We start from the raw sequence: 12,729 nt of genomic DNA on the forward strand, positions 1-12,729 counted from the left end.
AATTTATTTGCAAATTAGTTCCTTAGCTCCTTAAGTGAAAAACGCGTGTGTGCCTAGTACGTTGGGAGTACTTCAGCTTACGTTAGGTGTAAGTGGTTAAGGGTCAAACCCTAATGTTTAGGGTATGAGACCTATTTAAACATCATTATATCTTCAAGACCTCTTCCCTCGTCAGCCTTTATCTCCCAAATCGCCCCTTGCCAACCCTAATCCATTGTGTGAGCATTTTAAGCTTGAAAGTGTGCTTTTGGTGATCTCGAAGGAAGAAGAATGATGTGGAATCAACTTAGAAAGCTCAATGCATCTTGGATCCAGAAATATCTTGCCCTCAAGCATCATTTAAAGGTATAAAGTTCGGATCTTGATGCATGTTTGCTTTGGATCTTGCTAGTTCTTAGCTTTTTATGCTTTTAGTCCCATAATCTTGGTGTTCATGAGTATGACTTACTCTAACCCATAAGGGATGTCCTTCCAGACGTTTTTAGGTACTTAGAACAATAAAAATGTGATCTCGGTCCCTTTCCTTTCTTCATGCATGGGATATGAGGTTTTGGTCTGTGTATTAAGTTATGGTTTAGTTGTTGGACCCTTTTTAGCCTCGAAAAGTCATAAGTTGTAAACTTTATGACTTAGAATGTTATTTGGAACTAGATCTGATTTTTGGATATGGTGTCTCAATATAATAAGCACTTAATAGAGAAAAAGGATGTCACACCCCAAAACCACGAACGGCGGAAACGTTCAGGGGTGGAGGACGTCATGTAGAGTATCACAACAGTGTAAAATAGTAAACAAGCAACAACATCATCCATTGAATTATAAGTAAAGTTTTAATACATATGTGTTCTTTCATTGTAATAAGACACCAAAAATATAATCAAAATAAAAGACGATACTTGTCTGCTCCGTCTTCTCAAAACCTTGCCACCGTACCTGTCTACTGATGACCTGAGAATACAAGTTATTTTGAAAGAGAGTATCAGCTTTAAAGCTGGTGAATTCATAAGTATTTAAGTGTCATTGACTTGCTTTGAAACGCTGTTTTAAAGGTCATGTAAACCTTTAAATGAAAATGTTGATATAAGTATGAAAAACCCTAAGAAATCCCTTATTTCCTACTAGTATGAAATGTAGTCTTCTACCAAGACCCGAATGCTTTGTTATGACAATGTAGTCTTCTACCAAGACCCGAATGTTTTGTAAGTAAAATGATAGTTTTTCCTTCTTTTTGACTAATACGAACAGTAATTGGTCTAACTCATCGTTTATGTGAATATATCACAAAAGAAAGTAAATAGGAAAAATATAACCATGTAAGTATTATCCCTAGATACCAGGACTAACACGCCATCACAGTAAGCGATATGAATAACCTAATGAACATCCGAAGATTGTCCAATTGTCCTCTGTAGCAGCAGCAGGTTGGAGGAAGGGTTAGTCCCGTAGCCGACTCCTAATATAAGTGGTAACCTAATGATCATTCGAAGATTTTCATCTCATCCTCTGTTGCAACAGTAGGATGGAGGAATGGTTAGTTCCGATATCAATCTATCTATTCTAAGTGATAACCTTAGACATCCGTGGATGTTCATCACCCAGTGGTGCTAACAGCTGGGTTCCGGAATGATTAGTCCCGTCTAGACATCCCGTCGAACAGGGATAGGCAGGAAATTTACACAGAAGGTACGAATAAATCTTCCTCATAACTCTAGGTACAAGTATCCAGGTAAGTGAATACAGGATAATGTATCTATGTAACACTACTCATGTATGTTATTCATGTATCACGTAAGCATATGTAAACATACTCATGTATCATGTAATCATATATAAATGTACTCATGTATCAGGTAATGTACTTGTGTAGACTCATGAATGAACTGACTCTTGTGTGATTCCTTGTAATTGGAATAATGTTTAATATCTTCAAATTATCCCTATGATAATTTACTAAAAGGTAATTGATGAATCAAGTAGGTTTATACACTTTTACTACTCAAGGGTGTGGGAAACTAAATGAAAGATGACAACTATAACATCAATACATATATAAGAATATAAATGTATATGCATAGTTTAGTTCAAGAATGTAAAAATGGTTTTGTAAAACATCTAAGGATTTTAAACAAATATAAAAAGTGACTTGATGTCATGTTGATAAACATTTCAAAAGTAATACATTTGATAACAAAGTATTTTAAAGATAGAAAACCATTTCATGCATCACATTTTGTTGTATGTGAAATCTGTTGAATGAAAACATAGTTATAAAATACATATATATGATTTAATAACAGGTTGTTTTCTACTTGTATCCCCCCCCATTAAAGCATTTAAAACATTGATTAGGGGTATGAACTCAACTGTAGATGGTAGTTTAGATGAACTGGACGGTGTAGGATTGTTAGGTGTCAAGTGAGGACTTGTACACACACTACGATCCTAATGAACATATAATCACACATATATGCACTCAATTAGTCTTAAATTACTAATTGATAATGTTAAGACATCCTAGAACATAATAAACACTTTATATAAGTGTTTTAATCCCTAAGGATTGCATCTAAGCCATTGTGGGACAAGGTACTTGGGTTTAGGGTTCCAAAGGACCCCATATGTGAGTTTACTCTCCATATACCATCACTCATGGAGTTTACGGTTGTAAACTCTTGAGTTTACGGTTGTAAACTCTTGAGTTTACGGCCGTAAACTCCCAACCTTGGTGGTATTTTGTGTTTTGAAGTTCTAAATGATCCCTAGAATTATTCCAACTTGGTGGTTCAATTCTTGGAAGGGTTTAAGGCATAGAAACACTCCTTTGAGGAGTTTACGGCCCTTAGGCCATTTCCTTTAGAGTTTGCGGCCGTAAACTCTTAAGGAAAAGTGTTTTTGATGCTTTCAAGTCTCTTGCATATGTAGGATAGGTTCGAGACTTTTACCTAAGGCATATGAAGGCATTGAGCACACTTTGGTGCCCTTCTTTGATGTTCACGGCCCCAGAACCTTATTAGGGCCGTGAACTCACTTTGAGGGGTGTTTTGGATGTGTTTTGGGTCCTTCAATTAAGTGGGAACAATTCTATGCAATGTCTAGAGCTTTAGGTGCCTTAAAAGCACCCTTTGATCCAATTTATTAGAGTTCACGGTCCAAGATCATCTTGGGACGTGAACGCCCATGTGTTTGAGTTTCTTGGTTGTTTTCTTGTCCCTAATACACATATATATGAGTCTAAGGTAGTAGCATAACACAAGGGACGGTCTAGGCTTTGTTTCGGGAGTTTACCGCCCAAGAACACCTTGGGGAGTAAACTCCTAAATCTAGTGATTTAGCCTTCTAAATCATGTTATAAACACATATAAAGCTTTCTAACACTACTTGAAGGAGTTACTCACGTTTTGGTATAAAAACCCGAAGATCCGTGAGAGAGAAAATGGCTTTTCTCTAGTTAGAAATGCGAATAATAAATGAATTTGGTTCAGAATTCTATTTATAGTCCTGATATTTTTGGCAGAAAATATTTTATTCCCGAAATGATCTCTAATATAATAGTGTGTTGGAATAACAATGTTGCACAAAACTCTAGTGCATCCACTCTCCTGATATTTCCTGAAGTGTAAACCCTAAATTTCTCAAACTTATACGGAAAAGTCTGAAAGTTTACTGTGACTGATATAACTTCTATTGAAGTGTTATTGTTTATACAGAATGGAAATTCCGGGTTGTCACAAAGGAGGCCAACCAAATATGATGGGCGTACCTAGTGGTACGTTGCACGTACCTGGTAGGAACCCTGTAATCGGACCAAGGGTGTACTACGTTGGGCGTAGTGACTGAGTACACCAAGCGTACTCAGTCTAAGTTGACTCGTCGACTTTTTGAATTTTGACATTTGACCAGGATTTTGACCAAGTTTGACTTAGGGGTATTTTGAGTTGTAGTTTGAGTTAGGTCATTGTTTTTTGTATAGGTGACATGTAGAGTTGACTTTTGGAGTAACGTTCTTTTTTGCTATTTTTTCAGACTGTGAGGTGAGTTTCCTCATTGTACTCGTGGGTCGAAGGCACCAACGTCGGTCCATTCGGGTTCATATCCTGATATATAGGATGTTGCTATTTTGTAGTGATCTGGTAGATCTGTATGATTATTTGTTTGATGGTTATATATTTATCTGTTGTATATGTCGACATAGTGCGGTTGGGTTGATGCAATATTGCTTTGTGCGAAAGCCAACAAACCTAGGAGCAAGCCAAACATAAATTGTGGGTCAGAAAGGAAAGCCAGACTTATGTTGTACGCTCGGGAGCAATCCAAACATGAGTTGTGGGCTAGGAAGGAAAGTCAGACTCATGTTGTGGGCTTAAGGGTAATCCAATCCGATGGTTGTGGGCCTAATATGCATGTTGTTATATGTGTGTGTGGTGGTATTTTGGGGAACTCGCTAAACTTTGACTTATAGTTAAAGTTTTATGTTTCAGATACTTCAGATGATCTGGGAAAAGCAAAAGTGTGATCGTACACATCCTTTAGTGACATGTTTTGAAGGAGTTATGATACATTGATTTTGGAACATTTGTATTTGATCTTGGGTTCTTATGATTTGCAGATTTGGGATGATTGAAAAACAATGATTTTTCTTTAATTAAAAATGAAAAAATTTATTGTGATTTTGAAATGATACAAGTTGATGTCAGAGCTCTGATTTGAAAGAATTTGATGAGAATTTGTGTGAATCCAAATTCAAACTAGGGATTTGTAAAAGTTTTCAAAATAAAAAATTCTAAAATTGTTTTTAGTTTTATTTTTTTTATTATTATTATTATTATTTGGATCTGTAAAAGTTTTCGACTGCTACTATTTTCAATAAAGATAAAATATTAAATGCAATGACTCGTTTCATCATGATCCAAGCAAGCTGCCAGCATGGCATTCCAAGAGACAATCACCCGAAAGTCACCTACACCATCACATACGCTCTTGGCATCTTTGATTGACCCACACCCTTGGAGTAAGCACTAATTGTAGCATTAAGTATAGAGTATAGATCTTGCTATAAGATACCAAAACCATACCATTATTTATGATTAAAAATAGTGGACCTACATTATCAGCTCATACAAGTCAAGGGCTCAAGGCTATTGATTTTAATTGGTAAAAGTACGTTTGGTTTAAACACAAAAAAACAAAAAGCCTTTGGTCATGTTTTAAAGAAATAATTAAATATCTTTTTAGTTTTTTTCTTTGAAATACGAGTGTTTTAAAATATCATTTATTTTATTAAATGTGATATTAAAATAGGTAGGAGATGAGTAGGAAGATAAATTATGAAGATATTTAATTTCTGTTTTTAAATTAACACAATCATAAAAAAAAAAAAAAAGAGTAAATTACACGAATGGTCCCTATGGTTTAGGGTAATTTGCGTGTTTGGTCCCTAACTTATTTTTTTAACTCGGAAGGTTCCTACTATTTGTTTTTGTTACACGCTTGGTCCATGTCTTACCTAAAAAAACTATTTTTTCCTTGATTTTTTTATAATATTTAAATAAACACACCCCAAACCCAACCCCCATCATCTTACCTTACCTATCTACAATTTTTTCCTATTTAAATAATAGTATTTTTAGGTAAAACAGAGACCAATCACGTTACAAAAACAAACAGTAAGGACCAAACACGTAACAAAAACAAACAGTATGGACTTTCCGAGTTAAAAAAATAAGTTAGGGACCAAACACGCAAATTACCCCAAACCATAGGGACCATTCGTGTAATTTACTCAAAAGAAGAATATTTTGGTAAACAAAACAAGTTTTAAATTATAGTGGTTTTTATAATTATTCAAAGTTTCATATAATAAATAACATATGAGTTTAGAAATATATATCAATAGTTCAATTAAAAAATTATCATTCCGTTGGTCAAACCTTTTTTTTTTTTTTTTTTTTGCCTTTTATTACCGGTATATTTCAGAAATTATATGTAAAAATGAAGATTATGATTTTAAAGAAAAGTTAAGCTGTCAATTAGATATATCTTTCATATACCTACAAATTTATTATGACATTTGACTTATCATTTAGTTTTTTTTATTGATAAGATGTCTAAAATGTATGCTAATGAATAAGAAACGTAGATCCATTAATATGTGTTTTTCTCCTGTCCATTCAAAATCCAAAATGTCTATAGTGTTTATTTTTTAGGAAGAAGTTTTCTTACAACTTATACCATACTCTTTCAAATCTTTAAATTTGAACATAATAATCGAAGTATCATAACCATGGTTAATATTTATCCAAAACCCATCATCGAAATTTCAAGTTGCAATAATCTACATAAAAACACATTCAAACACCTCAACAAAACACAATCTAGATGGCCCCACACCCAATAACCATTCGCTATCTTTAGGGTGCTATGTGACAAAAGGAAAAACCCACACCATCCACCATTTTATTTCACAATTTTGGTCAAATTTTAGGTAAATTTCAATGGTGGTAGGACGCACACAATCAAGAATCTTTCTTTGTGGTTCTAAAAGAAGGAAAAAGTTTAAAGCTTTTCTCAAGGTAACTTAACAACACCAACATTTCAAGTTTAAAACCAAAAGTAACCAAAACTCCATGTGCATCTAACAAAGTGGTGACCAAAAGATGGAGGGTGCCCTACATCCAATCATCAAAAAAAGTTCAACAAGATAAACCAGTATTCTATTTTCAACTTTAACATATTCTATCCTCCTTTTAGTCCTTTAACTTTCTGAAAATTTACCAATTCGCCATTCAAGATACACAAATAAGGTCCGTATACTAGCACAAATAAATATTTTTTAAGGCGGGTGATTTAATTAAACACAAACATGGGTACTCATGATGCTGGAAAAAAGATATTTTTGTGTTTCTTAGGTTAGTATTAATGCAAGAAATAGAAATGTATTTTTATTTATTTGTGTATGATAGCATTGTATTTTTATATCCTTTTGTTATAGCATTATACTTTTTAATTTCTTTTCTTATTAAAGCAAAGAACATTGAAATATTTACACAATTATAAAATTATAGTTTGGGAAAATTACAGACAAACCATTATATTGTGGGCAATTTCAGACATTTTTTCAAATAGGTCAAAATGGTTAATTGGAGAAATGTCTAACACTTCATGATTTGATTGGGAAAAATAAAGATTTTTAGTGGCTAAACCGAAAAATTGTCCAAAAAATTAATGATCTTTTTGTAATTTTCCCTCTAGTTTCAACTTATTTTTGTTATCAAGACATTGTACATGAGCAATCCACCCAAATATAGCAAAGTGCTATAATTAAGTAGATTTGTTAAAGTAAAAATGCACAATAGGAAGATATAGAAGTAGGACCTTTTAATTGACATGATTGTAGCAATCAGGGGCTTATAAGTACCCATTGCATTAACAAAGCAGGGTTGAGGCGAAAGCAAACCACATACACAAATTAGAGACGAAAATGGAAGCAAAATTGGGTGATTATGCAACAATATGAGTATGGGTGTTTCGGTGTGCATCTTGAAAGAAATTATCAGATGATTAAGACTTCAAGTTTTAATTATCAGATTTTAGTCCATTGGTAATGTACTTTTGCTTAGGATTTTCTAATTTTTTGGAGGTTAAATAATCATTTGATACTAGCCACAACAAAATTGATTATCAAAGGCTAGAGAAAAGTAATATATATATATATATATATATATATATATATATATATATATATATATATATATATATATATATATATATATATATATATATATTTATATTTATATATACCCTTATTCTATTTATTACTTTCTCATATAGCTACAACTTTTCAAATACCTAACACTATGTCACTATCAAAATGTGATGATTACAAACCTAAGTAGCAAAGGCTTGTTCTATTAGAGCTAATTATCTGATTCTGAATCTTCAATACCACCTGATCACTTTTAAGACTGAGCATTATGCACCAAATTGACTAGATTTTGATAGCTTTTTTGTATGATTGACAATGATTCTATCAATGTCAATAAGCTCCCAAATAAGATCATTATCATGAAAGAAACCATAAAGTAGCACCTAATGGATTGAAAATTAATAAAAAATACTTGAAAACCCAATGGAGAAGAAGATGATATCATCATAAGTAACAGAAGTATTCAGAAACATATAGCTTGAGGATCAGAAATCAGCAATTTCATCACATTTGACTCAAGAAACATAATAATAACTAGGTAAAATATTTCGATTACTGTACAAGAACAAATTGCCCTGTTTCGTTACCTTCGTCCCAAAGATCTCCCTGATTTCCATCCAAATTAACGTCTTTCGGCACAACAACTACAAGCTCTCCGTCGGTAAACGATGCAGTCGCAAGCTCCGGCTGCGTAGACGCCGGAAGCCGGAACCTCCACACGTCAAGAGCAAGCTCATTAACCGGGTTTGCGCAACTATTAACCACTCGCCTCCCCCCTACAACGATTTTAGTAACGCCGGGGTAGATCTCGATCGTGTGAGCAGCAATATCGGTGCCGATGTCGTCGTCTGTATCGACGACAAACTTGAGCGAATCAGATGTTTCTTGGATGGAGACGTCGGCGTCGGAGTAAAAAGGGAGCTCCAGGACTTTGGCGAAGATATGAGGGAGTCGCCGGAGCTTCTTTTGCCGGCAAATAACGTCGGCGGCGTTGGATTGTGAGGCGAAATCGTATCGCACGGTGATGTTTCGCCTATTGGGTGTCGGGTGAACTTTCATGGTTCGTCGATCGGAGAAAAAACGAAACCCTAGTTGGAAAACAGGGAGATGCAAATCCCAAAATGGATTGGGGAAAACTGAGGGATGATCGATAATTGGTAAATGATGGTGTGTGTTCGTGGGATATACGTACAGAATTCTGTATCTATATGTGTGTGTGTTTGATTCCCCACGGATTTCGAGATGAGGTGAGAGAGTGTCTAAAACAAAAAAGGTGGATAAGTGTGTTTTATTTTATTTAACTTACCAAATTCTTTTAAAGAAATTATATGTTATGCGGTCAATTTCAATACGACATGAAAATCGCACGTCAAGTTGAAATGAAGTAGATTTTTAAGGGTTGAGAATTTAATAGAAATAAGAATGACTGACTTAGCTTGTGTTTACTTACGGAAAAATAATTTTTATTTTTCGTTTTTTGTTTTTTGTTTTTGATTTTCGTTTTCCGTTTTCATTTTTCATTGAAAAATTTAAAAAACGCGTTTAGTTAAACTTATTCATTTTTCATTTTCAGTTTTAGAAAATTAGAAAACGTGTTTATATGTGTATTTTTCTATCGGTTTTCATTTTTAAAAAACGGTAGCGGTGGTAGGGTGTGGGTGGGGGCGGTGACGGTAGCGGGTCGGCGGTGGTGGTGGTGATGACATGCGATGGTGGTGGTGGCGGCAATTGTATCAGTAGTGGTGATGGTGGCGGCAGCAGTGGTGGTGGTGCTAGTGACAAGTTAGTGGTGATGGTAGTTCGGTGATTGTCGTGGTGGTGTTGGGTTGGTGGGGGTACGAGTGTGTGTTTGTGGGGGTAGATGTAGGTTTGTGTGTGTGTGGGTGTGTGTGTCTGTGAGGGTGGAGGTGAGGATATGTGTGGGTTTGTGTGTGGGGGGGGGGGTATGTATGTGTGTGTATGTGGGTTGGTGTGTGTGTGTATGGGTGGGTATGTATGTGTGTGTGTGTGTTTGTGGATGGGTGTGTGTGTGTGGGTAGGTATGTATGTGTATATGTGTGTGTGTGTTTGTGGGTGAGTGTGTGTGGGGGTGGGTATGTGTGTGTGTGTTTGTGGGTGGGTGTGTGTCTGTGGATGGGTATGTATATGTGTGTCTGTGGATGGGTATGTATATGTGTGTGGGTGGGTTGGTGTGTGTGTGTGTGTGGATGGGTAGACGCCCCTACCCCACACTTAATTCATGCAATGTCCGAATTGCATGCATAAACAATTAAAGCACAGAAAAGCTAAGAGGAGAAAAAGGAACAGACTCCCTTGGGGTAGTAGTGGCGATATCGAAACAAAAGTAGGAGGCTTGAGAATAATGTTGCTCCAAAATTTACGGGAAAAAAGTGGAATTGTTGCTTTCTTTCTGTTCGGATCGGGACTTGGTGAGTGAAATGATTGTCGAAAAGATCGTCTAACAGATCAATGTGTAAATTATAGGAATCATTTCTTAAGAAGTTTCTTCATGCAAGAGATGTCACCACGTTGTGGGTGTGTACATGCCATGGCGTGAAAGTTAAATAGTAGGTTTTTCACGACTAAAAGGAATGAACTCGAATTATGTCGGCCAAACACTCATCTCATCTCTCATATATGCTCTTCCCTCTAGTAGTAAACTTTAATAAAAGCCTCGATCCCTCTCTCGTGTGAGTAAGTGACCCCACACTTCTGTGATGCAACGCCTCTCGTGAAATTTCTCTCGTGACAAAACCACACTTGATTCAAATTGTAAAAATTACTGAAGGCATTCGAAGGGCAAAAATTCTGCAAAGATCTACAACATCAAGAGCATCAACTTGGAAAATAAAATCAAAATCAAAACCACACTAAAATAACTAAAAGTTAGGAAATTTAAATAACTAAAAAGATATCATGATCACTCGTCTTCATCAGAATCATGCAACAATTATTCATTAAATCCATTGCATGCAAGAAGTGGTTTGTGAAAACAAAGACTTTCGGGACCCATTAGGGTATTTCCTTTGTTTTCTTTGCACCATTAACTAATAAGTAGAGCAAGAGTGACCAATTAGCCAAGAGTAGCAAGAGTTCGGTCTTCCACTTAACCACCACAACACCCCTTGCTATACTACGCCTCGTGGATTGAGTTGGACAAATCACCAAAGTTGTAGAATAAATAAGGTAAGAATTCTCTAATCACATGAAATCTTGAAACCCATGCAAAAAGATAAACTAAGCAATGAGTATTATCACGGATTCTTGTACATAACAACAAAGACCTTCCAGACAAGTGACATGTTATCAAAGAAAATAAAAATAAAACTAAAAAAATGCAAAAAAAAAATAATGAATAATCAAATAAACTCAATTAAGTTAAAACCATTCCCCAAAAACAACACCAAAAACTTTGATGTTTATTTTCAATGCAATAATTTTTTATTTATAATTCTTAGTCTATCGCATCTAAACCACATCTTACAGACAGTAAACCTGATCTGGTATAGTATACTTTTGATAAGTAAGGGTGTCGAACTCAAGGGGAATAATAGTGAATTAATATTAGAATATTTGATTACAGGTTGCATTAAATAAATGACAACAATAAAGGAAGGGTTTTTATTATTAAAATAACAAACCTAAACTAACTAGATAAACTGAATGGAAACAAATCACTTCAAGTACTTTGGTTTAGATTAGTTTACTCCTCAAAATCATTATTAACTTCATTAATGGTGCAATGGATTTATTAGTTGGTTACCGAATTCTAATGTGACTAGTTATCTTGATTAGATTTCCTAGCACTGTTGAATAATGAAAACTAACACAACCAAAGTCGCAGATTAAAATTACCTAACCCTGGGATTTGATCAATCTCCAGTACTAACATTTTAATGATCATAAACTAATTAAGATTCAAGTTAATGTAATTATATTGGTCCTATTAACTACACATAACTCAACAATAGGCAATAAAAATCATAAGTTTAACATGATAGGTGATGATCAATCAAACATAATTAATAATAAAACTAATAAAACCCAAAATCATTGAAATCAACACATAAAATCAAGCTTCATCTAATCAATAACGAAAGCAACAAGTTTTAACACCTGAATTTGGAAAGTAAAAACAGTAGGAACACAATAGGAACAATAATCATGATCAAAAAAGCAAACTGAATGATTCCCGACATGAATCCGCTCTCAAATCCTCAAATCTTCACTCCAAATTAGCTAAACGGCCTTCCGACGGCTTCTAGACTCTCTAAAATGCATAACATATGTTACTTGTCGACCAAGGATGGTTAGAAGTCAACATATCGTCTTAGGTTAATGAAAAACAACTACAGATATGATTTTATGCCGACTTAATACACATGGCATAAATTGGATTACGCATGGGGTAAATTGGATTACGGATGATGTAATCCATTAAATTCCCCATTTCACCAAGCCAAGTATGCAAGGTGTACTCCAAGATTATGCAGGTCACAATGGAAAAATTCAATTATGCAGGGCGTACTCCAGAATTACGCAGGGCGTAACGGGTAAATCAACAAATTTCTTTGTTTTTGTAAAATATAATTTAAAGCATGTTATATATGTAAAATATAATTTAAAGCATTATAAGTACCTTTGAGTTCCAAATAATATAAAATAATAAGAAAACATCGGAAATATATGTATAAATTAGGCATTATCATTGGCCTATGTGATTGACTCGAAGAACGAGAAAAAGACAATGACTAAAATACCAATAGTGTGTGATTTTCCATAGGTATTTCCAGATGATCTACCAAGATTACCACCAGAGAGATAGGTTGAGTTCAAAATTAACTTAATGTCAGGCATAACGTCAATTACAAAAGCATCATAACGTTTCACACCTACAGAGATGAAAGAGTTAATGACACAAATCCAGGAATTATTGGACAAATGTTTCATCTGACCTAGTTCATCACCCTCGGAGCTCTAGTACTCTTTGTAAATAAGAAATATGATGCGATGAGAGTGTGTATTGA

General features: G+C 34.7%; 1 protein-coding gene across 1 annotated transcript; it reads right to left on the reverse strand.

Annotated features, from left to right (window-relative positions):
* Positions 1 to 8,254: 8,254 nt before the first annotated feature.
* LOC145015948 (uncharacterized) lies at positions 8,255 to 8,761 on the reverse strand. Its single transcript, XM_078974414.1, has one exon. The coding sequence runs from the start codon at positions 8,759 to 8,761 to the stop codon at positions 8,255 to 8,257; it is 507 nt and encodes a 168-aa protein (XP_078830540.1).
* Between the last annotated feature and the right edge of the window lie 3,968 nt (positions 8,762 to 12,729).

This window comes from Lactuca saligna, chromosome 9 (genome assembly GCF_052625555.1).
Source record: "Lactuca saligna cultivar CGN05327 chromosome 9, ASM5262555v1, whole genome shotgun sequence".
NCBI lineage: Eukaryota > Viridiplantae > Streptophyta > Magnoliopsida > Asterales > Asteraceae > Lactuca > Lactuca saligna.

Bases quoted from the DNA above. Each gene is read 5' to 3' on its own strand.
- LOC145015948 (XM_078974414.1), bottom strand. From the start codon at position 8,761: ATGAAAGTTCACCCGACACCCAATAGGCGAAACATCACCGTGCGATAC.